A 27,568-nucleotide genomic window follows, 5' to 3' on the forward strand; every position below is an offset into this window, starting at 1 on the left:
TTTAGACGAATATTACCGCTTCAAATAAAAAAGAGAGACAATTATAGCAATCCAACGGTCACAAATCATAAGCCGGTTCCCCATTTTATATTGGCGCTTTCCTTTACATTTTCTTTACCTTTTTGTCCTAAGATCCGTTATCAATGGGGTCCAATTATTTAATTCCAGAACAACGCGTTTTTGAAACCTTATTACATAATTATTTAATTTAATGCAAACCTTATTTTAATTATTTAATGTCACGCCTAACCATCCCATTTTAAAGGCTCTCACTTCTCCTCCCATTTTGCACCTAAATTTTCTTTCCACCACTCAAATTCTGTTCCTCTCAATGCCAACAATTTTCTTTCGGATTTTCTTCATATACAATCTCGTTTTAGATTATTTGGTCCCCAAGAAACTCAAATCCTTCCTCTCTCGTTCTCGGATTAATCCTACCCACGCTTCCACTGTCGTCTCCGCCAGCGGTCAAGTCGGGGTACACACGTCTCCGGCACCGACACTAGCGACCGCAGCGGCATTACCTCTGAAAAGAATGGACGTGACAGATTTGAAGAAGATTTTCCAGATGTTCGACAAGGATGGGGATGGAGCGATCACGAAGAAAGAGTTGACTGATTCGTTGGAGAATATGGGCGTCTCTATCTCCGATACTGACTTGGTGCAAATGATCGAACGGTTTGATGTCAATGGTGATATGTGTATCGACATCAATGAATTCACCGAGTTGTATCAATCAATTATGGAAAATAAGGATGAAGAAAAAGATATGAAGGAAGCTTTCAACGTTTTCGATCAAAACGGGGATGGTTACATTTCAGTTGATGAATTGAAGTCTGTTTTGGATGCTCTCGGACTTAAGCAAGGGAAAGCGATGGAAGATTGCAAGAGGATGATAACGAAAGTAGATACAGATGGGGATGGTAGGGTTAATTTCATGGAGTTCAAGCAAATGATGAAAGCAGGTGGCTTTGGTGCCATGGCTTGACTCTCAACTCTCAAGTTAGGGTTCTATTTTTGGATTGTGCATAAGCTTTGTGACATCTCCGGCCTTGACTCGTTGCTGCATTACATTGGTTCAACGGAGCGCATCAGTGCCAATGGGTTGCTGCCACTTGTCGACTTCGTAGCCCAAAAATGGGGTGCATAACTTGAAGAAGGGAGAGGATGCAATGGGAACAATTTTATCACCAAAGATTTGATGACAATTCTTCAGGCTTGTAAAATTGGTTTGGGGATTTGGTGTTTTTGTTGTTTCTGTTTCTGATTTTTCCCATTCTCATTAAGTTAATTGTTTGATTTGCTTGAATGATATTTGAACGAGGAAGAAGTGCTTTTCTTTTGTTTTAATAATATTCGTGTTATCTTTCCAAGTAACGAGTACCTATTCATTATAATTCTGTTTTAATCACTGGTGTTGGTGCTAGTTAAGGCTATGATCATTGAGTTCAACCCTAACCGACATGAATTCAACATGTTCTTCAATATCTTTGAGAATCATCTGTAGTTTCCGTTGAAATACATCGGACCGTTCTTTTTTCGCGTCGTATCTCGTATAGATCCTGTATTTTCTTATCCTTCTCTTCCTGCAAAAGCATCAATATAAAGCCTAATTATGATAATAATGAGTTAGATCAACCCAGCAGACTACTTTCAAGCATCTAAGCTTTCCTCAGTGAGCATGTTAACAGTTGGCAGCTCTCTTGGAAATTTGCAGTGTGCCATTAACTTATGGATGTGCTCGTAACAACCCATTTACCTCCATCCCCTAGCACCCAACCCTACCATTTCTTTGCACCCTTTTCCTGTAACCGGCTTCAACAGGAAGAACCCTGTCTTCTCTATGTGGATGCTTTGCCGCTTGAAAACTTTCTTGAGAAAACACAAATTCCTGTCCAATCTTAGTTTTAAAAGGTGCATGTAAAGGGTCCTAGAGCCTAGACCAACGTGCAATGTGGATACGTGTGTTTTTTTATAGGCAAGGTATATTTTTATGCTAAAGAATTTATAAATTAATATTGGAGTATATCCAAACCTATTATCTACTGATTCACACTTAAAGCACTTAATCTCCTTTCACGCTCTATTCTTTACATCACTGCTCGTCTTTTCTCCAGTGTCAAAGACCCATATAAATTAAACTTAAAGCACTTCTCTCCATCTCTCTCGAGTTGAGTTTTGATACGTCTAAAACTTAAACTTTTAAATTGTAACTGATTGCTTCTGTCCAAATGGACAAGTGTCAAAGGTGGCAAATCATACACCTACTTTTGCCTCTACAATCGTAGACAGTTGACATGTGGAACAATTTATTCACACTACTGAATAAAAGAACGATGAATACATAATCCTTAAGGCTTTAGAGGAGGTGTGCCTTGCGCCTCTTTGAAAAGCTACAAAAGTACGTACCTAAATGGACCTTTAGTTCCTCACTTCAACTGTGACGTTAGAGGTATTTCTTTATGATCCCCAGCGTTTTTTAAAAAACTATGGGTGCAATTAGATTTAGACGTTAAATTGATGTTTTATGAAGTTAAAGGGTTAACTAGTAATTTATATAAAGTTTATGATCAAATTAATATTCTATATAAAATTAAGTTGTTAAGCTAAAATTTAACCATTTTTACTAATATGTCACGTTATCAAATTAATGACTGATCAAAATAAGATAGATAAAAAATAAAAGTGATCAGAATGTAATTATTTCAAAACCGATGACCAAAATAAACAAGGCCAAAAACAAAACGGACCAGTTATGTAGTTTACCCAAAAATTATAGATACCAACTATAACATTGAGGCTTAGTTTAGCATCTAATTCAAATTAAAATAGATTAAACATCAAATTAAACATTAAAACTAAAATTAAGTACCAAATTGTATTACTCGTTCAAATGTTTAAACAAACAGCTACAAATTCACCTTCAAGACTTCGTAGGACAAAATAAGCCATGGCTATCAGTTCCGTAACCAAAGCAAAAATTTTCTGCCGATTATCGTCGACCCAATTCATTTCCACAGTTCCCCACAAAATTTCCCAATTCAGGAACAAGATTTGTCTTGCAAATCTCCTTCAAAGGTATGGGCTTTCACCCTCTCAACTCCACACTTTTCTTGCAAAAAAACATTTTTTACTCGATCACTATAATGTTCACGATATCCAGAACTCTCTAAACATTCTTTTATCATTTAAAATCCCTCAGACTTCCTTTATTTCTTTGTTATTCGATTGTCCAGCTGTTCTGGATTTTAACTTTTTGAAAAAATGGCAAATTGGGATTTCTAAATTCGGGGACTCGGGTATTTCTCCAGTGGCGATCTGCAGTGTTTTGGCTCTTTCTAAGCGGTTTCAGATAGACCCAGATTTGTTTTTGAACCGTGTTAGTCTTTTGAAAGATTTAGGGTTTAATGGAGGGGTTTTGACTAGGGTGTTTGAAAGGTTTCCTAGGATAATCATGATGAATGAAGATGAAATTTGTGAAAAGATTGGGTTTTTGGAAGGAACTGGGATTTCAAGATACGGGATTGAAAGGGTTTTTCATTATTTTCCTGAAGTTTTAGGATTTGATGTTGAAAATAGGTTGAAGCCATTGCTTGGTGAGTTTTTGGAATTGGGCTTTAGTGAAGATGAAATTAGGGATGAGATTACAATGGATCCAAGAGTTTTGGGCATGGAATTAGGGGAAATGTCGAGGTGTTTAGGGTTGTTGAAAACATTGAAATGCCGAGTTCCTATTAAAGACAAGATTTTTAGTGAAGGCGAATTCAGAGCTGGGTTTGAAGTGAAGCTTAGGATTGATTGCTTGTGCAAACAGGGGTTGATTCATAGAGAAGCATTTAAGATCCTATGGAAGGAGCCAAGATTGATTTTATATGAAATAGAAGAGATTGAGAAGAAAATCGAGTTCTTGGTGCATAGGATGAAATATGGAGTTGGTAGTTTAGTTGAAGTTCCAGAATATTTGGGTGCCAATTTTGAAAAACAGATCATTCCTAGATACAATGTTGTTGAGTATCTGAGATCAAAAGGTGCTCTGGAATTTGATGTGGGGTTGAAGAGTTTGATAAAGCCAAGTAGGCTTAGATTCTATAATTTGTATGTCAAACCATATCCGGAATGTGAGAAGATGTTTGGGAGGTTTGCTGAAGGCACTGGTCTTAAACGAAGGCATCCAGTCGGGATGTGGAAGCTTTTTAAACCACAGAAACATACAGAAACAAAAGAAGATGTGAACAACATGAAATCTTTTATGGAACCACTAGTTTAGCTCACAAAGCCAATTATCCACAATTTGTCCGTAATCCAACCGGTTCCAGGACTTCTCACCTGTATTGCCCTACAAATCAGATTTTCGTCTTCACTCCTTGCACGCGCTTCCATCAAAATTATGGTCTTCTAAGCCGCCCTCTGCCCCATATAACTCGATCAGTATCTGTGATGCACAACGGACTCTCAGTTGCCTTAAATCTCAATTGGGACTAACTGAAAAAGTGGGTAAATGATTCGAGGAATGTGAGTTGCGTATGGTCTCAGATGGAATATATGTATATATCAGTAACCTGCAAAACTGGATCAGTTTTTAGTGATCCTTAAAATTACAAGCACTGTTTGTATGTCTCTTCATTCCTCTTTAATGTGGATCCATTTATTGCTATGCTTATTTCCATATACATGATTATGTGTATGTCTCTTCTGCTGTAGCAAATTCCAGGAATCCAGTTGAATGCAATGAATTTAGAAAATAATGGCAAGAAAAGACGAGGCCGAAAACAATGACAATGACAAAGACAATTATCATTGCAGCAATAACATGAGCAACAGATGCTGTCACACTCACTACAACAATCACAATATGAGGTAAAATGATTTTTTTAGCTAAAGTACTTGTTTAAAGAATTTTAGAATGTATAGCAATTGATTATGTTATCACTAGAAAATAAAAAAGAAAGGGACTAGATTTATTGTAAAAATCTTGTGGAGTTTTTCATCTGAAAGTTCTACAATAATTGATACATCACTTATGTTTACAAGAACAAATTTTATCTAATAATTCTATATAATATATTAGAAAAAATGATAAATAGAAGATATAAGCATTATGATTTTTGAATTTAAAATACAAATACCAAATTTCATAAATGACAAACATAAATAATATGATAATAAAATATATATAATGATTGTGAATGTTGATGATTATGTGGTCTATTATTAATTTCCTCTTTATCTAAAATCTTATTGCAGACAATTCTCAAGAAAAAAAAAGATGTCAAAAATAACAATCTATCACAGTAGTAATGATATGGGAAATTGACATGACCATTGCAACAGCCACATGAGGTAAAACAATATCCATTAGATTGAAAATGAATTGTTTATCTTATTACTTGCAAAGAAGAAAAGGAATTAGGCTTAGTGTAAAGCTGTACAAGATTTTCTTATTTAAAACTTCTACAAATATTGATACATCCTTTTTTCTTTATAAACTATGAAGTAATATTGTATAATATCATTTTAAAAAAGTGAAAAGTAAATTTGTTGTTAAAGTTTATTTTTTTGATGGAAGAAGAAGATAAAAGTATTATATTGTTGAATGGAAAATGTTACATAACATGACCCTAAGAACAAGTAGTGGAAGTTGTTCAAATTTGAATTGAAAATATATTTAGATAATTAGCCTTTAAAAATATACTTTTTAATACATTCTAAATTATTCTAAAATTAAGAGTTTGAATAGTTTTGTATGTTCTATTATGATATTATTTTTGATTTTTTAAAACAGGTTGTCTTTCATTGTATTGTAGAGTTTGATATTGTTATGTTAACATCAAATTTATTATTTTTTCAAAAATCTTTGCATTTTCAGAATTTCTAGCAAAGATTTTTGGAAAAGTAATAACTTGATACTATAACAATATCAAATTCCATAATTCAATTGTTAAGATCTCTAATTAAAATAGAACATATAGAAGTTATTCAAACTCTTAATATAACAATAATTAAGTGTATTAAATTGTTGTTTATTTTAGATACTAATTACCTGAACATATTTTCAAAACCAGATTTAGTGAACTTGTACAACCCATTGTTTAAGTTGGGTCTTTAAAAGCTCTTAGCTTATACTTCTTACCGGACTCATGCTTCCCCTTGTTGAATCATGTTTTTAAATTTTTTTTCATCAATTATAAGAATGCTTGTATCTTCTTCTTCTATAAAAAAAATGACTTTAAGAACAAAGTTACTTTTTTTTAATGTAAATAATTATGCAAGATTAGCTTCAGTTTTGTATAAAGAAGAAATACATGTAAAATTTTGAATATAGTATAACCTTGCTTTAAGTCTAGGTCCTCTTCTTTGCACATGATAAGGTAATAAATTCCTTTGCATTCTTAAAGGTATTGATTTGCCTCATGTGGGGTTTGTGTTTGTTGCTGCACTTATGACTGTTGTTTGTAATCTTTGATTTTTGTTACTTGTTTATAATGATGAAATTAATTCAATCAAACAAGAAAATAATAACCTTTGGATCCAATTGGAGGTTACATGAAGGGCTGGAGAGAATGTTAGGAGGTGATGAATGATGCTTAAAAATAGGTGCTTTTTTTTTTTATTCTTTAAAGACTTGAAGCAATAGAATAGCTTAGGATGAAATGTGCCCAATTTTGCTGAACAACATACCTTTGGATCCAGGCATCAATTGAACCTAGTAAAATTGAAGGTTTAGTTATAATAAAATCCACTGCATGTTTAGATTTTAAACTAAACTTTTCGAAAGCAATACCAAATCAGAGTTTTTTTTCTCTCTTTCATATCGTTGATTGTTTTTGCCTGTGCGTTGGTATCCACCAGTAAAATTGATTATGAGCTTGTCGACTGCAATTTAAATCCATCATCTTGGTTATGTAGGTAAGCCCCTGATGCACCTGTCGTAACCGGTTTTCGTCCGGGCAAGAAATATTTACTTGACGGGAAAAGTGATGTAAAAGTGATGTGAATAAATGGTTTTGAAAATAATTTGGGAGTCGCCATCGGCCTTTTGGGTCAGGTAGGTCGAATACCTAAAAATTATTTTTTTTTAAAAGAGTTTTAAGAAAACATCAATTTTAAAAAAAAATGAACTGATCCGCGTTTATAACCAAAAATTCGTTCTTTTTAATAATAAAAAGGGATTCATGGTCGATTATGTTTAGGCAAGGATTAGCACCCCTACAACGTCCAAATTTGGTACTTTTTTAATTATAAATTGTCTCTATTATTAGAAATTTAAAAATTCAAAATATATTTAATTTATAATCATATTATTTCAAAATTATATATAAAAAAATATTTAAAAATATCGGAAAAGGACTTCTAGGTGTCTTAAGATAGCTCTTTTCTTTGATATTGATAAATATTAATTTAAATTAAATAATATTTTTTATAATATTTAATTTTAAAATACCAGAATATGACATCCAGTTGTATTAAGACTGTCCTTTTCTTTGATATTGAAAAATAAATGTTAAAATAATTTTTTTAATAAATATTTATTTATTATATATATATTTATGACTACATAATAAAAATATTTAAATATATAAACAAGTAAAATAAAAATAAAAATACAATTAGAACGATATATTTAAACGCAGTAAAATAAATGAAAACATTTAAAATTAGTGACTAAATTATAGTAAAATTAAAAATAAAAACCTAATTCATAATTAATCAAAATTATAGGGATTAAAAATGCAATTTTTTTATTTTATTAATTTAGTGACTAAAATAAACTTATCTAAAATTCGAATATAAGATTAAAATAAATTAAAAATATAAAATAGGGATTAAAATATTATTTATTAAAATTAAGAGATTAAATCTGTTATTTATCCTAAATATATTATTTTAATATAAAGGACTAAAATAAATGAAATTAAAATTAAAGATCTGAATTAAAAGTATTATAAACTCGATTTAGTGACTAGAATGTAAAAATTACAAGTTGGAATGGCTTCGGACGGGGTTTACCCTTTATGAAATTACAGAAATATCCTTCCCAAAACGACGTCGTTTGGGAGAGGGTATTAATACCCTAAACCGGCTGGCCCTACGGGCCAGCTTCTCATTTCCTCATTTCTGTTCTCTCTCTAACAGAGAGAGAGCAGAGTTCTCTGGCTTCTCTCTAAACTGAGAGAAAGCCGTCCCGGTCAGCCACCGCTGCCGGCCACCGTTAATGGTGGCCGGAAATTACAAAAATACACCAAAATATAGATCGGGACGATCTAAAACCGTTTCCGGTGTTCTTTTTCCTTAAAAAGCTCTCAATCGGAGCAAATCTACAAAAGTACCTTCGGTTTTCGTTGTATCCGGCGACGGTTGGGGTTCTCCGATGACAGAGTAAGTTTCTTTCCTCTATTCTCTCCTTTTTTTTTTTGCTGCGTTGTTGTTGACTGCTGGTTGTGGGTTATTTGTTCTTTGTTTTTTTGTTTCTTTGTTCTCTGTTTCTGGTTCTCTCTCCGTCTCTGTCCTTTTTTCTTTGTTCGCAGATGGGGTGATGGCTTTATAGCCATCACCGGTGTGGCCATCGGGCCGGTCTGAAGGGTGAAAAGTTCGGTGAGTCACCAAAGCTATGCTGGTGACTCACCATAGAGGCGACGTGGACGGTCGGGGTTGTGGCAGCAGAGCTTCTGGAGGCTTCTTCGGGGTGGCTTCGTGGCATTGGTGGAGTGTAGGCAGCGGACATGTGGCCTTCTGGAACCAACGGCGGTGGCTGAAGACTTCTGAGGCGGCTGGAAACCATTGAGGCGGCGGCACATGGGGTTAGGGTTAGAAAACCTTAACTGAAACCCTAAATGGTTTAGGGTTTTCATATGGTTTGTGCTTGTAATATGGGCCTGATTATTGGGCTACGGGTTTTGTAATATTAATAAATAAATAATATATATTAATAATAATAATAATAATAATAATAATAATAATAATAATAATAATAATATAAATAAAATTAAAATGAAAAAAATGAATATCTTCAGCTGCCCCTCTTTGCTTATTCTTAATAAGAATAGAGCAAAGATGAAAAGATAATAAGTTTTTTTCATTTGATTTCACTTGATTAGTATGGAGATGTTGAATAAGTTCTTCTATTTCTTCAGGTGAGTTCTTCTCATTATGAACTTTCCGCTGGGGATGATGTTGACCTTTTTCTTTCTGTGATAGAGTCATTCAAAAGGTTGAATAAGCTCTTCTTATTATGAACTTTCTTTTCTTCAAATGAGTTCTTCTCATTATGAACTTTCTTTTCTTCAGATGAGTTCTTCTCATTATGAACTTGAACTGGAAAAGTTGATCTATCAAGTGATGAGTTTGAGCAAAAGGTTGAACAAATTCTTCTCATTATGAACTTCTTCTTCCTTCTTTAGATGACGAGTTCTTCTCATTATGAACTCTACCTGGCAATGTTGATCCATCAAATGATGAATTCAAACAAAAAGTTGAACAAGTTCTTCTCATTATGAACTTCTTCTTCCTTCTTCAGATGAGTTCTTCTCATTATGAACTTTCTCTGGAAAAGATAATCCATCAAGTGATAGATTTGAGCAAAAGGTTGAACAAATTCTTCTCATTATGAACTTCTTCATCATTCTTCAGATGAGTTCTTCTCATTATGAACTTCCTCTGGAAAAGCGGATCCATCAAGTGATGTATTTGAGCAAAAGGTTGAATAAATTCTTCTCATTATGAACTTCTTCTTCCTTCTTCAGATGAGTTCTTCTCATTATGAACTTTCTATGGAAAAGCTAATCCATCTGATGATGGATTTGATCAAAAGGTTGAACAAATTCTTCTCATTATGAATTTCTTCTTCCTTCTTCAGATGAGTTCTTCTCATTATGAACTTGAACTGGAAAAGTTGATCCATTGAATGATGGATTTAAATCTTTGCTAATTTCTTTGAAATTCTTGTTAAAAATTCAGTATGGATGAAAATGAATGAAAATGCACCTATTTTTGCAAACACCTAAATATGATGCATGAATGTTAAGTTTATTTAATTTCAGATTGGTGAATTGAGTATTTCTTCAATTGTAAAAACCCAATAAATCTTTCTTTTTCAAATCAGAGAAACTATCATCTTTGACAAATGTAGATGTAGATACAAAACTTCTTGAGAATAAAACTCAATAGTATAGGCTCTTGAAAAGCTTGCCTTCATGTGACATGTTGATTCTGATAACAACTCATCTGATTATGAAATGTCCTTTCAAGATGATTTCACAGATATTGATAGTTCTTTTAATACCAAGAAATCTTGAATTCTGATTCTGATGAGGAGAATAAACTGTTATACTTGACAAAAATGGGATTCTCAGAGGCTGAAGCTTCAATAGCCATGGAGAGATGTGGTCAAGATTCATCAATTGCAGAATTGACAAATTTTATATGTACTGCTCAAATGGCTAAGGCTGCCGACACATTTCTTCCGATAAAAGATGGGAAGCCATTATGCAATGATCCCAGTTACAAGCAAAGGCGAAATTCGGGCTATGATTTTTGGGAAAGGAAGAAGCAGAGGAAGCTTGAAAAGAAGCTTCTTAATGAAAACGATCATGAAGTTCATCTTTTAATTCCAATGATTGGTTCTGTAGTTCCTACCAAACCAGATCAGATAACTCAAAGAACACTTCCAGAAGATGCTATTGAGTCTCCTTATTTCTACTATGAACAAATTCATCTTTCAAATCCAATGATTGGTTCTGTGGTTTCATACTAAACCAGATCAGATAACTCAAAGAACACTTCCAGAAGATGCTATTGAGTCTCCTTATTTCTACTATGAGCAAATTCATCTTTCAAATTCAATGATTGGTTCTGTGGTTTCATACTAAACCAGATCAGATAACTCAAAGAACACTTCCAGAAGATGCTATTAAGTCTCCTCTTCTAAATTCAATGATTGGTTCTGCCAAACCAGATCAGATAACTCAAAGAACACTTCCAGAAGATGCTATGAGCATATTCATCTTCCAAATTTAATGATTGGTTCTGCCAAACCAGATCAGATAACTCAAAGAACACTTCCAGAAGATGCTATAAGCACATGGCATTTGTTCCAGTTAATGTTTGGACTGGGATATCACAGTACTTATTCGATGTAAAGCCAGAATTTGTAGATTCGAAGCATTTTCATGCTACTACACTGAAAAGGGCTATATTCATAATTCTGCCAATTAAGAACAGATTTTCTCTTATTCTGCTTCCTCCATGTGCTGATGCTTTTCCATTGACAAAGAAATGATGGCCTTCTTGGAATCCAAGAACAAAGTTGAATTGTTTATAAACATGTACAGGAAGTGCCAAATTGATAGAAAGGATCTGTAAGGCTCTTGAAGCTTATAACAATGAATCATATTCGAATGTCCAAAAGTATGTTCTTGATGAGTGCTGAAAATGGAATCTAGTATGGGTTGGAAGGAATAAAGTTGCTCCACTTGAACCTGATGAGGTGGAAATGCTTCTAGGTTTCTCTAAAAACCATGCACAATAATCTGTATAGAGACATGTTTCCCAGTGATATCAATGTCTTGTTTCTTTTTGCTGGAATCAGTGCTGCAAAGGTCGCATTCTACTGTCTTAGTATATCTTTGAAAACAGATGTGCAAGAACTGAATGATGATCGGTTGGAGCAATTGATGAGTAGAGTTGTCGAATTCGACCTTGTTGTTGGTTGTATTCAACATAACAACCCTATTGTTTATGGCTTTAAGATGGTGATGATTTGCTTGATGTGTATTCCATGTATTTAAAAGTATTAACATACAATGATATTCAGAAATCTTTAACTCATTTCAAAATTATGTTAATTCATAGAAGAATAAATTGAATTTCCAAAAATAAATTGAATCTCAAATAAATTGAACTTGAAATATATAGAATTGTATTCAAAGTTATGACAAACATAAGATTGATAAAAATTAAATGTCTCAACAAATTATTAGCATAAGTATTTCTAATTTAATCAAGTTGACACAATTTAGAGAAATGATGTAAGCTTTTGTCTGGAAGATCTCAAATGTTGTCAAAATGCTTGTAGATGTGAAGTTTCTCCCAAACTGTCAAAATCTTAAAAGGGTTCAATTGCCAGATGCCTAATATCAACCTGCATTTGAGCCGCCTTTTCAGGTTTTCAACTCAAATCATTCCTTTGGTTACAAGATGCCCTTTGCGGGTTTTCACCTTGACCCCCCCCTTTTTCTTTTTTTTTTTTTTTTTTTTCTTTTCTTTCTTTTTTCTTTTTTCTTCAAGCATAATATTTCTTGACAGAATCCGAGTTTATTGGATTTCTCAGAATTTTTCCATCCATTTCTGCCAAGATCAATGCTCCTCCGGAAAAGGCCTTTTTTACAACGTATGGCCCTTCCCAATTAGACATCCATTTCCCACGGAAATCTTTATGTATAGGCAAGATCTTTTTTAGTACTAGATCACCCTCTTGGAATTCTCTTGGATGTACTTTTTTGTCATGGGACTTCATCATCCGTTTTTGATACATCTGTCCATGGGAAATAGCTTTCAATCTTTTCTCCTCAATAAGGTTCAATTGATCAAATCTAGCTTGGATCCATTCAGATTCATCCAATTTTATTTCTCTCAATATTCGAAGCGATGGAATCTCAACTTCAATTGGTAAGACTGCTTCCATCCCATAGACTAAAGAAAACGGTGTTGCCCCAGTAGATGTTCTAACAGTAGTTCGGTATGCATATAAAGCAAAAGGTAACTTCTCGTGCCAATCTTTGTAAGTTTCAGTGGTCTTCGTAATGATTCTCTTGATGTTCTTGTTTGCTGCTTCAACTGCCCCATTCATCTTTGGACGATACGCCACTGAGTTTGCATGTTTGATCTTAAACTGTGCACAAAGTTCGGTCATCATTTTGTTGTTCAAGTTCAGAGCATTATCTGTAATGATCCTTTCTGGTAGACCATATCGGCAAACTATCTCTTTCTTTATGAATTTACAGACTGTGGACCTCTTAATATTGGCATATGAAGCAGCTTCAACCCATTTGGTAAAATAATCAATTGCCACAAGGATGAAACAATGTCCATTCGATGCTTTTGGTGTGATTGCACCAATGACATCTATTCCCCACATAGAAAATGGCCAGGGTGCTGTCATTACATGTAAAGGAGATGGGGGTACATGAATCTTGTCTGTATATATCTGGCATTTATGACATTTCCTTGCATAATCAATGCAATCTGTGTGCATGGTAGCCCAATAGTATCCATATCTCATTATTTTTCTGGCCATGGAAAGACCATTTGCATGTGTTCCACATATTCCACTGTGTACTTCTTCAATGAGGCTTCTAGCTTCGCTGGTATTTAAACATCTCAATAGCATTTGATCATTGCTTCTTCTATACATAATCTCGTCATCAAGAAAATATCCAGCAGCCATTCTTCTCAAGGTTCTTTTATCAATTTCCGATGCATTTGGTGGATAACTTTGATTTTTGATATATTGCAAAATATCATGATACCATGGTTTACCATCTACCTCTTCTTCCACACTATAACAATGTGCAGGAATTTCATATACTTGCATTTTGATTGGCATCATATCAACTTTCTTAGTTGCTTGAAACATAGCAGCTAATGTAGCCAAAGCATCTGCCATTTGATTTTCTTCTCGAGGGAGATAATTGAAGGTGACTCTCTCAAATTCTTTCACTAATTCGAGGGTAAAATTTCGGTATTCCAACAATTTGGGATCTTTTGTTTCCCATTCTCCTCGCAATTGATACACCACTAACGATGAAACTCCATATATTTTGAGACATTTGATTTTTCTTTCTATAGCTGCTTTCAATCCCATGACACAAGCTTCATATTCTGCCATGTTATTGGTGCAAAAGAACTCCAATCTACTTGTAAAGGGATAATAAACATATTCTGGAGAAATTAACACTACCCCGATTCCTCGTCCCAAAGCATTGGATGCTCCGTCAAAGTAAAGCTTCCAAGATGCAGATGTGTCATTTGTTTTGACTTCTTCATTCATGGATATACATAACAAATCTTCATCAGGAAAATTGAAACTCAAAGGCTGATAATCATTTGATACACGACTGGCCAGAAAATCAGCTATTACACTTCCTTTTATCGCTTTTTGGTTGACATATACAATATCAAACTCAGATAATAACATATGCCATCTATTCATTCTGCCTGTCAAAGCTGGTGACTCCATTAAGAATTTTAAAGGATCAAGTTTGGATATCAACCAAGTAGTATGGTATAACATATATTGTCTGAGTCTTCGAGTAGCCCACACCAAGGCACAACATAATTTTTGTATTGGTGGATATCGAATTTCACAATCAGTAAATTTCTTGCTCAGATAATAAATAGCTTTTTCTTTTCTTCCAGATTCATCATGTTGTCCTAGTACACATCCCATCGAATTTTCGAAGACCGTCAAGTAGAGCATTAATGGTCTATCAGGCATTGGTTCTTGACATTCTTCATTCCAGACTTCAGGATTGTTCTTACGAAGTAATTTGAACACTGGATCACATTTGTCAGTTAATTGAGAAATGAATCGAGATATATAATTTAATCTTCCCAAAAAGCCTCGAACTTCTTTTTTTGTATTGGGTGGTGGAAGATCTTGAATTGCTTTTACTTTATCTGGATCAATCTCGATTCCTTTTTTGCTGACCACAAATCCCAAAAGTTTTCCAGAAGTTACCCCGAAAGTGCATTTTGCGGGGTTGAGCTTTAATTGATACTTCCTCAATCTCTGGAAAAGCTTTCTCAGATTTTGAATATGTTCTTCTTCAGTTCGGGATTTGGCAATCATGTCATATACATATACTTCAATCTCTTTGTGCATCATGTCATGAAACAAAGTTACCATGGCTCTTTGATACGTTGCCCCTGCATTTTTCAATCCAAATGGCATCACTTTATAGCAGAATGTGCCCCACATGGTTATAAATGTTGTTTTTTCCATGTCTTCAGGATTCATTTTTATCTGATTATATCCTGAAAAGCCATCCATAAATGAAAACCATGAGTGTCCTGCAGTATTGTCTACCAATGTGTCTATGTGGGGTAATGGAAAGCTATCTTTCGGACTAGCTTTGTTGAGATCTCTGTAATCCACACACATTCGAACTTTCCCATTTTTCTTTGGTACGGGAACAATGTTGGCTACCCATTCTGGGTATTTAGATGCCTGTAGGAAACCTGCATTGATCTGTTTCATCACTTCCTCTTTGATCTGCAACAACATTTCTGGCCTCATTCGTCTGAGCTTTTGTTGGACCGGTTTATATTCTGGATTGATTGGAAGGTTGTGTATCACTATATCTTTGCTTAAACCAGGCATATCTTGATAAGACCAGGCAAAGATATCTTTGAACTCTTGAAGGAGATTTATCAATTCTTGTTTTATCTGGATTGTCAGAGTAGTACCAATTTTCACCTCTTTTATTTCTTCATCTGTTCCCAAATTCACAGTCTCCATCTCTTCTTTGTGGGGTAGAATTTGTTTGTCTTCTTTTTCTACCAATCTTAATAGTTCAGTAGGAACATCACATTCCAGTTCATCCTCACACCCATTGATTTCCTCTAGACATATAGGTTGCTCTAAATTTATCTCTTGATTAAATTTAGGAATAAACATGCTATTAACATGGTGACACCTGCAAATTTAAGTCGGACATATTTCCGAAAGAATATAGTAAATTTATGAAATAAATAAATGTAAAAATGTAAGAAAATGTAAAGAATGATTGCCATCTGAAAATTTTAAAGAAAATTTCTTATATTTAACATAATTTCCTTTACAAGATAACAAAAAGTTTTCATATTTTTGAGCTAAACATAAAGATTAGTTCTGAATATTACTCTGCGTTAATATTAAAAACTATAGGAAGATCTTCAGTGGTCCAATTGTTGAGTGTTTCTCCAAGAAAACATGGGCGAATCCTATCCAAGTATTTGCCAGTCTTGTTGTCATTCATGATCATGTTGATAAATAATCCATTCATAGCTCTTTCAACTATGCTTTGATCTTTCGTCAACTTTTCTTCTTTAAAGGCTTCAATAAGCTTGTTCTACATTAATTGTTCCCCCTGATCTAAATGTGGTCTTCAATTGTGGGAAAGATATGTGTTTCCAAAGGATTTCTCCCCCTTTCAATTTTGCCTTTCTGTCTTCACATCTTCTTTTCATCTCTTTGTTCTTTTGCTGAAAATTGGGCTTAAATCCAAGCCCAAAACGGTCTTTCTTCATCTGTATACTTACAGGAACTGAAATCCCTTGAATATTCTTTCCTAACCCTTTCCCAGCTTTAGCTCTAATGCCTAAAGTTTGTCGTACCGTCATCTTGGTGCAATCAGACAATCTGGGATATGGAATTTTGCTTCCTTCTGCAATAAAGGTTGCATTTACAAATTCAAGAGCTCGGAATGAGCATTCAAGAGCATCATCATTGGTGTCGATATATGGAACATCACTTGTTACCGACGCAATGATTTCTTCTTCAGTTCCTACGCATATTAGTTGTCCATCAACAACAAATTTCAATTTCTGATGTAATGAAGAAGGAACGGCTCATGCTGAATGAATCCATGGCCTCCCTAATAGACAATTATATGTAGGGTGGATGTCCATCACCACAAAGTCAATACTGTACACGACTGGTCCAATTAACAACGGTATTTCCATTTTCCCAAGCACTTCTTTTTTAGTACCATCAAATGCTCGCACTACATTCTGATAACTCTTCATGTGTGATTGATCCACAGGCATTCTTTGAAGTGTGACTAGAGGCATCAAGTTGAGAGCGGACCCATTGTCAATTAATACTCCTGGCAACACATGACCATGACAATGTGTCGTGATGTTCAAAGCTTTTACTGACCCCATTCCGCCTTCCGGTATTTCATCATCTGTGAACGTTATGTAATTGTCAGCGGCTATATGTCCCACAATTCTGTCAAGTTTATTGAGGGATATATCTTCAGGGATGAATGTTTGATTGAGAATTTTCATCAAAGCATTTCTATGTGCTTCTGAATTCATCAATAAATCAAGAATAGAAATTCTCGCTTGTTGTTTGTGTAGTTGTTCAACCACACTATACTCACTATGTTTCAAGAATTTCAAAAATTCTTGAGCTTGCTTTTCTGTCACAGGCTCATTAAATGCTGGAAGGGATTCATCCTCAAATACCTTCTGAGGTATTACCATGGTTTTTCCTTTTGCTTTCACTTGTTCTAAAGCATTGGATGTTTCGGGAGAGTAACATCTCCCACTTCTAGTAAAGAACCCGACTTCGCTCACTGCTTCAGACTTCGATGTTGTACCCAAACTTTGTTTTTCTCTTCTGTTTTTTCTAGAGAAACATATCCTCCTACCATTGAAACATTGGTAGTATAATTCCAAGGCACCCTGCGGGTATCTTTGTATGGAAATGGTAGAGGAGTGGTGATAACTACTTTCGGCTTTATTGGTGCAGGAATCACCGTAGAGGATTTCACATTAATGATCACATGATCATTTATTCTTTGACTAGGTTTAGAATCCTCTGATGAGCAAACATCATCTTCTTTTTTTCCTGGTTTTTCTTCAAAGAATTCTATTTCTCTGTTGTTCATCAATTTTTGCACCAAATCCCTAAACTCAGGACATAGTTGAATTTTATACCCCTTCTCTTGATGATATTCACAATAATTCTTGCCTTCATTCTGCTTTGGCCTGAATTGTTGTGGAATTATATCGGCTAAAGAGAGTTGTTGGAATACCCAAACAAAAGGAGATTTAATTTCAGAAATGTCAGTTTTTGCTTTCTTTCTGTTCTCTTCCTGAATTGCATTCACGTTTTTATCTCCATGACTTGGCAATGGATGATTTGATGTAGATGGTGTATTGAATTCCAACTTTCCAGTGTTGATCAAATTTTGAACCACCCTTTTGAATGCCAAACAGTTTTCAATAGAATGACCCGTAATTCCTTCATGGTAAACACAGTGTACCTTTGTATCATACCAAGGAGGGAATGGTGGTTGCATGGGAACCAAAAGATAGGGCCGTATGACATCTGCTTTTAACAGCGAATCATAGATCTCCGCATATGGTACTGGTAAAGGTGTAAAAGACAACCTTTCATTTTCTTTTCGAGATCCTCTGGACTCTGTTCGATTAGTGTTTGTTTCCTCTTTCTTAACCCTTGGCTGGGTTATTGTAACACTTTTCGATGAATCCTTGTTGTAAGAGTTTGCATTGTTAACTTCATTCTCTTTTTTCCGGTACATAGGTCTTTTGGAACTAGACCCCTCATTTGATTCAATTTTGCCACTTTTCAAGACATTTTCAATGAGTTCTCCAGAAATGACCAAATCTGTAAAATTTCTGGTTGCATTCCCCATTAGATGATTTAAATAAGGAGCTTTCAATTTATGGACAAATATTACTGTGGCCTCTTTTTCTGACAAAGGTGGTTGAACTTGAGCTGCTGTGTCACGCCATCTCTGGGCATACTGTCTGAATGTTTCATTATTCTTTTTCTCCAAATTCTGGAGAGTCCATCTATCAGGAACCATGTCTGTTACGTGACGATACTGCTCTAAAAATGCTTTAGCCAAATCTTTCCAGGATCTAATGTTGGCTTTGGTCAATTGAGTATACCATTTTAAAGCCGGTCCTGTCAAACTATCCTGAAAGCAGTGAATTAACAATTTCTCGTCCTTCACATATCCTGTCATTCTTCGACAAAACATAGTAATGTGGGATGAAGGGCATGTAGTACCGTCATATTTATCAAATTCAGGAGCTTTGAATTTGATGGGGAGGATTAAGTCTGGAACCAAACTCAACTCACTAGCGTCAAACCCATAAAATGATTCAGTTATTTCCACGGATTTCATTCGTTCTTCTAAGCTCTTGATCTGTTTGGTCAATTCTTCATTTACTTTTTGTTTCTCATTCAGCTCATTCAAATCTGGGATTAAATGATCAGTATTAAGATCCCCTATTTTCACATCTGATATAAGCGGATTTTTGCTTGAAGATGCAGGATCCACTTGTTGATTTTCATGTGGTTTGGCTTCTTGTAATGCAGATGTACGAGCATTGATTTGTATAGGTGTAGTACCAGAGTGATAAATTGGTTCTGGTGGAAAACCTAGAGGATACATAGGTTCTTGGTCGAAAGATACAGGATTTTCAGGCATTTTTCCAATGATAGCCTGTCTTTTAAACATGTCCTCTATTTTCTGCATCATGCTGTCTTGTGAATTTGCAATATTGGCTTCAATTTTCTCCAACTTCATTCTCATTTCTGCTTGTTCTTTATTATGTTGTTCCTCAATACGTTGTATTTTATCCTCCATAATTCTCTTAGTAGCTTGTCTAGTACCGTAGTGATGTTGTATTTCTCTTTTGGCCAGAATAACTGCGATTGAAAAAATCTTTTAATATTATTTTTTCCAAATTTTAATTAATGAATTTTATCTTAATAAATAAAAATAATTCATAAAGAAAATTATGAAATGAATGATGAATGTATGCAAAATGTATGTATGCAAAAAAAAAAGCATTGATCCCAAAAAGTTAAATGTCATAGAACAACTTTCATCGGCATACAAAAGTTTCTTTATAATAGTTCATAACTACAGATAAGGCATAGCTTTCCTATTAAGCTCTATAATTTCTTTCATTAACCATGACACCTTCTTTCCGCACTTAGAAACTGGATCAACGTGATGCTCAATTATTTTGGCTTCAACAGCTAGTTCCCCAACATATCTAGCAACTTCGCTCATTTGAACCATGGCCTCGAACACCATATTACTTCTTTCTTCACTTCTTTCCACATAGAAATTTGTTGACTTTTGCCATTGTTCATTAGTTCCTTCAAGAGTTTGCTCTAACTCAGTGATTCTGACTTGATAATTGTGCAGAATTTTTTCAAGATCTCTAATGCGTCTTCGCAGTGAAGCACTTTCTTCATTACTTTCTTTGAGATCATTAGGTCCTAGACGAACCTTTTCTTGAAATAATGACTCTTCAAGTTACAAAATGTAAGCGTTAAACTCTGAGTTTTTGTTTCTAGACTGATCCAGATCTTCTTCAAGTTTTGTTCGTGCTTCTTGAGTTCTTTGATTAATCTTCTGGATTTGAACATTCTTGTTTCTGCATCTTTGCATCCAATTGCTAGCCAGTTCCTGCTCTACCTCAAGTTTGGTGTTGACATTCTTTCTTTCCAGCTCCCATTTTTCTTTTTCAACATTGAACTCTTCAATCTTTTGGCCCCTGACTTCAAGTTCGGCAATCAACTGGTTCATTTCAGATTCAAATCCCTTGAACATGATATTTTTCTCACCTTCAAATTTATCAAAGATGTCATTCTTCATCTCTTCTAAATCTTTGGCTCGATCCCTTTCTCTTCGCATTTCATTCATGATCTCACGGTGTTCAGCTTTGTGTTTTATAATTCGCTCTCTTCTGTCAACCTCAAAATCTTCCATTTTTTGCTTTCCTTTCTCAAGGCTTTTGAGTAGACGGCTATTCTTTCCTTTCAGATCTTCAACTCGTCTTTTCTCGATGTTCAATTCTCTGGTCATCTGTATTGTTGATTGGCTTGATCCTGATGCTTTCCGGGATTTATATAACTCCTGGTAATTTTTCTGTAATGCTCTGAATTCATCATCAACTTTTTCTTTATCTTTTCTCAACATTGCACATTGTGATGAATGGAAGTCAATGGCAACACCCAACATAGCTTTATCTTGTCTCATTTGCTCTAATTCTTTCGACCAGCCTTCTCTTTCTGCTTCAAACTCAGCTCTCAGGATTTCAATCTCTGATGGAACCACCTTAATGCGATCTTCCATAGAGATATCCTCTTTTTGATCTGGTAGAGGAATATTTTCATTTTTCCTGGCAGATCTCCATTCTTCATAATCAGGAGTTAGCATTTCTTTTGCTGCTTTAGCTCGGATACAAAAAATTGTTTTCCAAGCTGTAACGGCTTCCATGATATTTCTTTTATAATTTTTGCTGTGGAATGCGAACTCAGATGATTGTAATCCAGCAGTGACAGGTACAAATTGACGACCTTCATATTGTCTTATAACCAAGAGTGGTGCATATCCAATTCCTCCCCATAATCCGAGCAGCATTATCCAATTGTAATCTCCACATTTGTAAAAGAATTCCCTTTGGATTTGCCACGGGGCTCGCCAAACAATGTCATTGCTTTGCAGATTTCGAAAGGCATTAATCCACATATCTTTCTTAATTTCTTTCGGCCATTCCTGCTCCAGAAATTTTTTTAATGGTGAGTAATCCGTATTAAAGCGTCGGTATGAAACCTTTTCTATCCTCCAGAAATGACTACGGATCCAAACATATAACAACTGGGTACACCCTGAGAATCGTCCACCTCCTAGCCTTCTACAAGCATTTAACGATCTGAAGGTCTCTGCTAGGATTGCAGAAACAGGATTAATCTTTTTCGGTAGCTGTTCAAACAAATCTACCACTGCAGCTTCAACATATCCCAATACTTTTGGGAAGATGACCATACCATAGATACTTAGAGCAAATAAATCGAATCGTACTTTAATATCTGGATGGCTCTGAATAAGTTCTTTAATGTTGGTCCAAGCAATGCCTTCGCTTTCGCCTTTTTGTTTTGTACGGGATGCCACACATTCTTCTCGTACCCCGGCAATCTTTGCTAATTTAACTCGAAAGGGTTGAGTTTTAATTGACTTTGAATAGATTCGATTCTCTAAAACCCCTTCGATATGTAACAAAGTTGTGTACTCTTTAATAGTAGGGACTAAGTCTTCTTTATTGAGAGTGAAGCAATTGTACCCTGGATTCCAGAATTGAATTAGGGCTCTGAGTAATTCATCATCAACTTCAACATATAGCAAATATGGGATGTCTCCGTAAGTCTGATAAAACTGCAATTTTTTGTTTGAATCCCAACTTTCCCAAATACTTCACAAATCTTGCATATCATTTCTTTTTAGCGAAACTGAAGCATAACTGGCTAAGTCAGATACATAATCATCCTGCAGACTGTCTCCTTCTTGTCTTTGTAAATCCTCAGCCCACTGTCTTACTTCTGAGTTTAGAATTACTTGATTTGAACACTTTTTATCCATGGATGAAGGCTTTCCAATGAGACAATTAACACAAGGATCAATGCCTTTTATCCTGTATGATGCTATGCAAACAGAAAAATAAAGAACACACAAAAAGAAATGAATTAGTTTACATAATAAAGAAATTTAATAATAACATTTACCTAAATATTTTTATTTAAACATGCTTTTTCTAAATTTAAATAATTTAAATATACATGTAATTTAATCAGTAAAGAAAATAAATAAACAAGAAAGTTAGAAATCATTTCTCCTGTGTGTACACCTATAAAATTTCGGCATGACTTCGGATCGGAAGAGTTTCTAGGGTTTATTATATGCAGGGTTTCAGATCTAAGAATAAAGGTACCCGAATTGTCCTTGTTAGTGTCCCCTTGGATTGCTAAACCTCAACCCTAGTCCATTACAGACTAAAGTGGATCGAATTCAATTCGAGGGGATACATTTCTCTATGCCTGACACGGAGAATAAATTCTCACGAAGACATAGAGCATATGAACCCCGAAAGTTACTTGCTAGGTCTGACACGGAGAATAAATTCTCACGAAGACGTCGCTTTCACTCCCACTTAAAAGGGACAACTCAATTATAGAGCTTTATGTTATGCAATGCAAGTGTTGTGTGTGAGGAGAAATGTTCAAACCTTTGACAGAAAAATAAATAATGAAATAAAATACTTGCAAATAAAATAAAACATATAAATATTATGAAAATAATAAGTAAATATAAAAATTTTGAAAAGAAAGAATTAAAAATTAAATATATGAACTTTTAATTTTTAATTAATAGAGACAATTTATAATTGATTTTTTAAAAGTTTGACTGGTCCCCAGTGGAGTCGTCAAGCTGTCGTAACCGGTTTTCGTCCGGGCACGAAATATTTACTTGACGGGAAAAGTGATGTGAATAAATGATTTTGAAAATAATTTGGGAGTCGCCATCGGCCTTTTGGGTTAGGTAGGTCGAATACCTAAAAATTATTTTTTTTAAAAGAGTTTTAAGAAAACATCAATTTTAAAAAAAATGAACTGATCCGCGTTTATAACCAAAAATTCGTTCTTTTTAATAATAAAAAGGGATTCGTGGTCGATTACGTTTAGGGAAGGATTAGCACCCCTACAACGCCCAAAATTGGTACTTTTTTAATTATAAATTGTCTCTATTATTAGAAATTTAAAAATTCAAAATATATTTAATTTATAATCCTATTATTTCAAAATTATATATAAAAAAAATATTTAAAAATATCAGAAAAGGACTTCTAGGTGCCTTAAGACAGCTCTTTTCTTTGATATTGATAAATATTAATTTAAATTAAATAATATTTTTATAATATTTAATTTTAAAATACCAGAATAGGACATCCAGTTGTATTAAGACTGCTATTTTCTTTGATATTGAAAAATAAATGTTAAAATAATTTTTTTTAATAAATATTTATTTATTATATATATATTTATGACTACATAATAAAAATATTTAAATATATAAACAAGTAAAATAAAAATAAAAATACAATTAGAACGATATATTTAAACGCAGTAAAATAAATGAAAACATTTAAAATTAATGACTAAATTATAGTAAAATTAAAAATAAAAACCTAATTCATAATTAATCAAAATTATAGGGATTAAACATGCTATTTTCTTATTTTATTAATTTAGTGACTAAAATAAACTTATCTAAAATTCGAATATAAGATTAAAATAAATTAAAAATATAAAATAGGGATTAAAATATTATTTATTAAAATTAAGGGATTAAATCTATTATTTATCCTAAATATATTATTTTAATATAAAGGACTAAAATAAATGAAATTAAAATTAAAGATCTGAATTAAAAGTATTATAAACTCGATTTAGTGACTAGAATGTAAAAATTACAAGTTGGAATGGCTTCGGACGGGGTTTACCCTTTATGAAATTACAGAAATACCCTCCCCAAAACGACGTCGTTTGGGAGAGGGTATTAATACCCTAAACCGGCTGGCCCTACGGGCCAGCTTCTCATTTCCTCATTTCTGTTCTCTCTCTAACAGAGAGAGAGCAGAGTTCTCTGGCTTCTCTCTAAACTGAGAGAAAGCCGTCCCGGTCAGCCACCGCTGCCGGGCTCCGACCACCGCTGCCGGCCACCGTTAATGGTGGCCGGAAATTACAAAAATACACCAAAATATAGATCGGGACGATCTAAAACCGTTTTCGGTGTTCTTTTTCCTTAAAAAGCTCTCAATCGGAGCAAATCTACAAAAGTACCTTCGGTTTTCGTTGTATTCGGCGACGGTTGGGGTTCTCCAATGACAGAGTAAGTTTCTTTCCTCTCTTCTCTCCTTTTTTTTTGCTGCGTTGTTGTTGACTGCTGGTTGTGGGTTATTTGTTCTTTGTTTTTTTGTTTCTTTGTTCTCTGTTTCTGGTTCTTTCTCCGTCTCTGTCCTTTTTTCTTTGTTCGCAGATGGGGTGATGGCTTTATAGCCATCACCGGTGTGGCCATCGGACCGGTCTGAAGGGTGAAAAGTTCGGTGAGTCACCAAAGCTATGCTGGTGACTCACCATAGAGGCGACGTGGACGGTCGGGGTTGTGGCAGCAGAGCTTCTGGAGGCTTCTTCGGGGTGGCTTCGTGGCATTGGTGGAGTGTAGGCAGCGGACATGTGGCCTTCTGGAACCAACGGCGGTGGCTGAAGACTTCTGAGGCGGCTGGAAACCATTGAGGCGATGGCACACGGGGTTAGGGTTAGAAAACCCTAACTGAAACCCTAAATGGTTTAGGGTTTCCATTTGGTTTGGGCTTGTAATATGGGCCTGATTATTGGGCTCCGGGTTTTGTAATATTAATAAATAAATAATATATATTAATAATAATTATAATTATAATTATAATAATAATAATAATAATAATAATAATATAAATAAAATTAAAATGAAAAAAATGAATATCTTCAGCACCTTCAGTCTCTTTTATGTAGGTAAGCAACAGTATCCAAAAAGTCATTTGCAAAGCACAATGGGTAAATCTGATCCTATGAGACGGGATGAAATGGGAAAAAAAATCTTATGCTCAACTGCCTTGTCAAAAAGTCTAGAGACTACTTTCATACTTGGGACAAATATGTAAAGAGTAAAGGTGCTTATCGACCGAGTCGGTCGTGAGTGGATCAGTGTTCGACTCATATTTGTTAAAAAGATTGTTGTTTGACTCGACTTACTGTTCGTTAAGTTTGATCAAATTTTGTTTGACTCGTGTTCGTACTCAAAATGAGTTAAGCTATGACAGACAGTTAGTTTTATTTGTTAAGTGAAATATGTCACAATTTGATAATTTTAATTTTTTTATATAAAATTAAAAAAATTATATACTTTTTTTAAAAGAAAATATAAAAAGTTTGAAATAACTTCAAAACTTTGAAAACTTTCATTTTAACCCCTAAATCAAGACTGACCGTCGCCCTTTTCCGTTGTGAAGCTCCACTTGACCTCACCTCCCTCGGTGACAAAAACTCTATGAAATCGCGACTGATCAATGGCCGATCAACGGTGAATTGACGTTTTATACCCCTCGAACTCTAGGATGAAAATTGCAATCGCAAGTGATTTCGACTGTCAATCGACGATAATTACGACTACTTATAACTAGGATGATGAAAAGGATTATGTTGGCGGCGTTGGCCGTGGTCGAAAAGGGCGGTGATGCCGTGGTCGGAAAGGGCGACGGTGGGTTAGTGTTAGGATTTGGGGATTTTAGAAATTGAGTTTTTTTTGTAATTTAAAAGAAATAAGATTTTTTTAATCTAAATATAATAATATTTTTATTTTTTTAAAAAAAAATCAAAATTACCATATTGTGACACGTATCACTTAACAGAGAAAACTAACAGTTTGTCACGGCTTGACCCATTTTGAGTAACGAAATGAAAAATCAGGCACCAAACTAGAATGAAATAAACGTTAGACTAAATTGAAAAAACGAGCATAGGTTGAGCACCTTTTGTATACTTAAGCCTTGTTTATTAGAAAACTAATAAATTATTAATTAATAATTACAGGAGTAAATGAACAAAGTGTTCGATGAACTGTTCGTAAACCGTTCGTATAATGTTTGTTCGTTAAGCTAAATAAACGAGTATGAACAATTTTTCTTTTTTATGTTTATTTAAGAAACGAACGAACATGAACAGACGTGTGTTTGGTTTGTTTATGTTCATGAATAAGCTCTTTTATGATCTTGTTTATCAACTCGTTCATTTATATTCATGAACAAACTCGTTTATTCAGTTCTCATATTTCTTTTGTTTTTGTTACATTTTAAATATTGGTGAAGGTTAGGGATTAAATTGAATACATGGGAAAAGTTTAAATTTAAACAATGAATTTAAACATGGTAAAACTAAAAATTCAACATATACATAAAATATAAATTAACACTAAATTAATGATAAAAGAACATTAAATGAATTATAAATTAACACTAAACAAACGTTAAATGAATATGTTTGTGAAAGTTAAATGAACACAATGTGAACATATAAACAAATATGTTTGTGGATATTAAACGAACAGGAACACCTTCACAAATTAATAAATGAACACGATATTAAAAATTTAAAAGAACACAAGTCAAACATGAACATTTTCAAAAGTAAACAAACGAACACCAACACAAACACCTTCACAAAAAAATAAATGAGCACAATATTAAAGATTTAAACAAACATGAAACAAACATTAAAAGTAAACAAACGAACACGAACACAACCTTGTTCGTTCAAGTTCGATTCATTTACGTCCCTATTAGTAATTAGTAATTTAACATCTTTCTTATTTTATCTATTAGTAAATTAGTAATTAGGGTAAAGGACACAAGTGATCCCTTGACTATAGGACATTGCTTTGGCGAGTCTCTTGAGTACTAAAAGTTACAAAATGGTCCCATAGTTATAGGGCATTGCTTTGGTGAATCCATCAATTATTAAAAGTTACAAAAAATGGTCACCTGGTTATTCATATGTTACAAACTCGTCATTTTTTGTTAAAAAATTTGATGACAATCTAAGTTGGAATTTAACCTGTTAACTCAGATATGATAGCCGTTTGAAAATCAAATTTATCATATCACAACTAGCAGGTTAACGTCCAGTTCAAGCTATCATCATTTTTTAACGAAAAAAGACGAGTTTAGAACATATAGATAGTTGGGGATAATTTTGTAACTTTTATTTATAGTCGAGAGACTCAAGAAAGTAATATCATATTGTCAATGGATCATTTCGTAAGTTCTAGTAGTTGGAGGACTCAATAAAACGTCTTATAGTCGAGGAACTATTCATATACTTTACCCTGATAATTATTACAATCATCACAGGCTGCTATGGTTATTATTAATGAAGGAAAAGGAAAGT

At 34.1% G+C, this 27,568-nt stretch overlaps 2 protein-coding genes across 3 annotated transcripts; both read left to right on the forward strand.

Moving 5' to 3' along the window:
* The first annotated feature begins 276 nt into the window (after positions 1 to 276).
* Positions 277 to 1,373, forward strand: LOC120139630 (calmodulin-like protein 7). The gene has a single exon (XM_039154792.1). The coding sequence runs from the start codon at positions 332 to 334 to the stop codon at positions 986 to 988; it is 657 nt and encodes a 218-aa protein (XP_039010723.1). The 5' UTR covers positions 277 to 331; the 3' UTR covers positions 989 to 1,373.
* Positions 1,374 to 2,928: 1,555 nt separating this feature from the next.
* Positions 2,929 to 25,305, forward strand: LOC120139614 (transcription termination factor MTERF15, mitochondrial-like). Of its 2 annotated transcripts, none has more exons than XM_039154779.1 (3): positions 2,929 to 4,610; positions 4,702 to 4,857; positions 25,125 to 25,305. In XM_039154779.1, exon 1 carries the CDS (start codon positions 2,951 to 2,953, stop codon positions 4,265 to 4,267), a length of 1,317 nt encoding a protein of 438 aa, XP_039010710.1. In that variant the 5' UTR covers positions 2,929 to 2,950; the 3' UTR covers positions 4,268 to 4,610; positions 4,702 to 4,857; positions 25,125 to 25,305. The 2 variants fall into 2 exon arrangements, with proteins under 2 accessions (XP_039010710.1, XP_039010709.1); XM_039154778.1 differs by having other exon boundaries at positions 25,139 to 25,304.
* The last annotated feature ends 2,263 nt before the right edge of the window (positions 25,306 to 27,568 follow it).

Source organism: Hibiscus syriacus, unplaced genomic scaffold, assembly GCF_006381635.1.
Source record: "Hibiscus syriacus cultivar Baekdansim isolate YM2019G1 unplaced genomic scaffold, ASM638163v2 tig00110764_pilon, whole genome shotgun sequence".
NCBI lineage: Eukaryota > Viridiplantae > Streptophyta > Magnoliopsida > Malvales > Malvaceae > Hibiscus > Hibiscus syriacus.

Coding starts and splice junctions, on each gene's coding strand:
- LOC120139614 (XM_039154779.1), top strand. CDS start 2,951: ATGGCTATCAGTTCCGTAACCAAAGCAAAAATTTTCTGCCGATTATCG.
- LOC120139630 (XM_039154792.1), top strand. CDS start 332: ATGCCAACAATTTTCTTTCGGATTTTCTTCATATACAATCTCGTTTTA.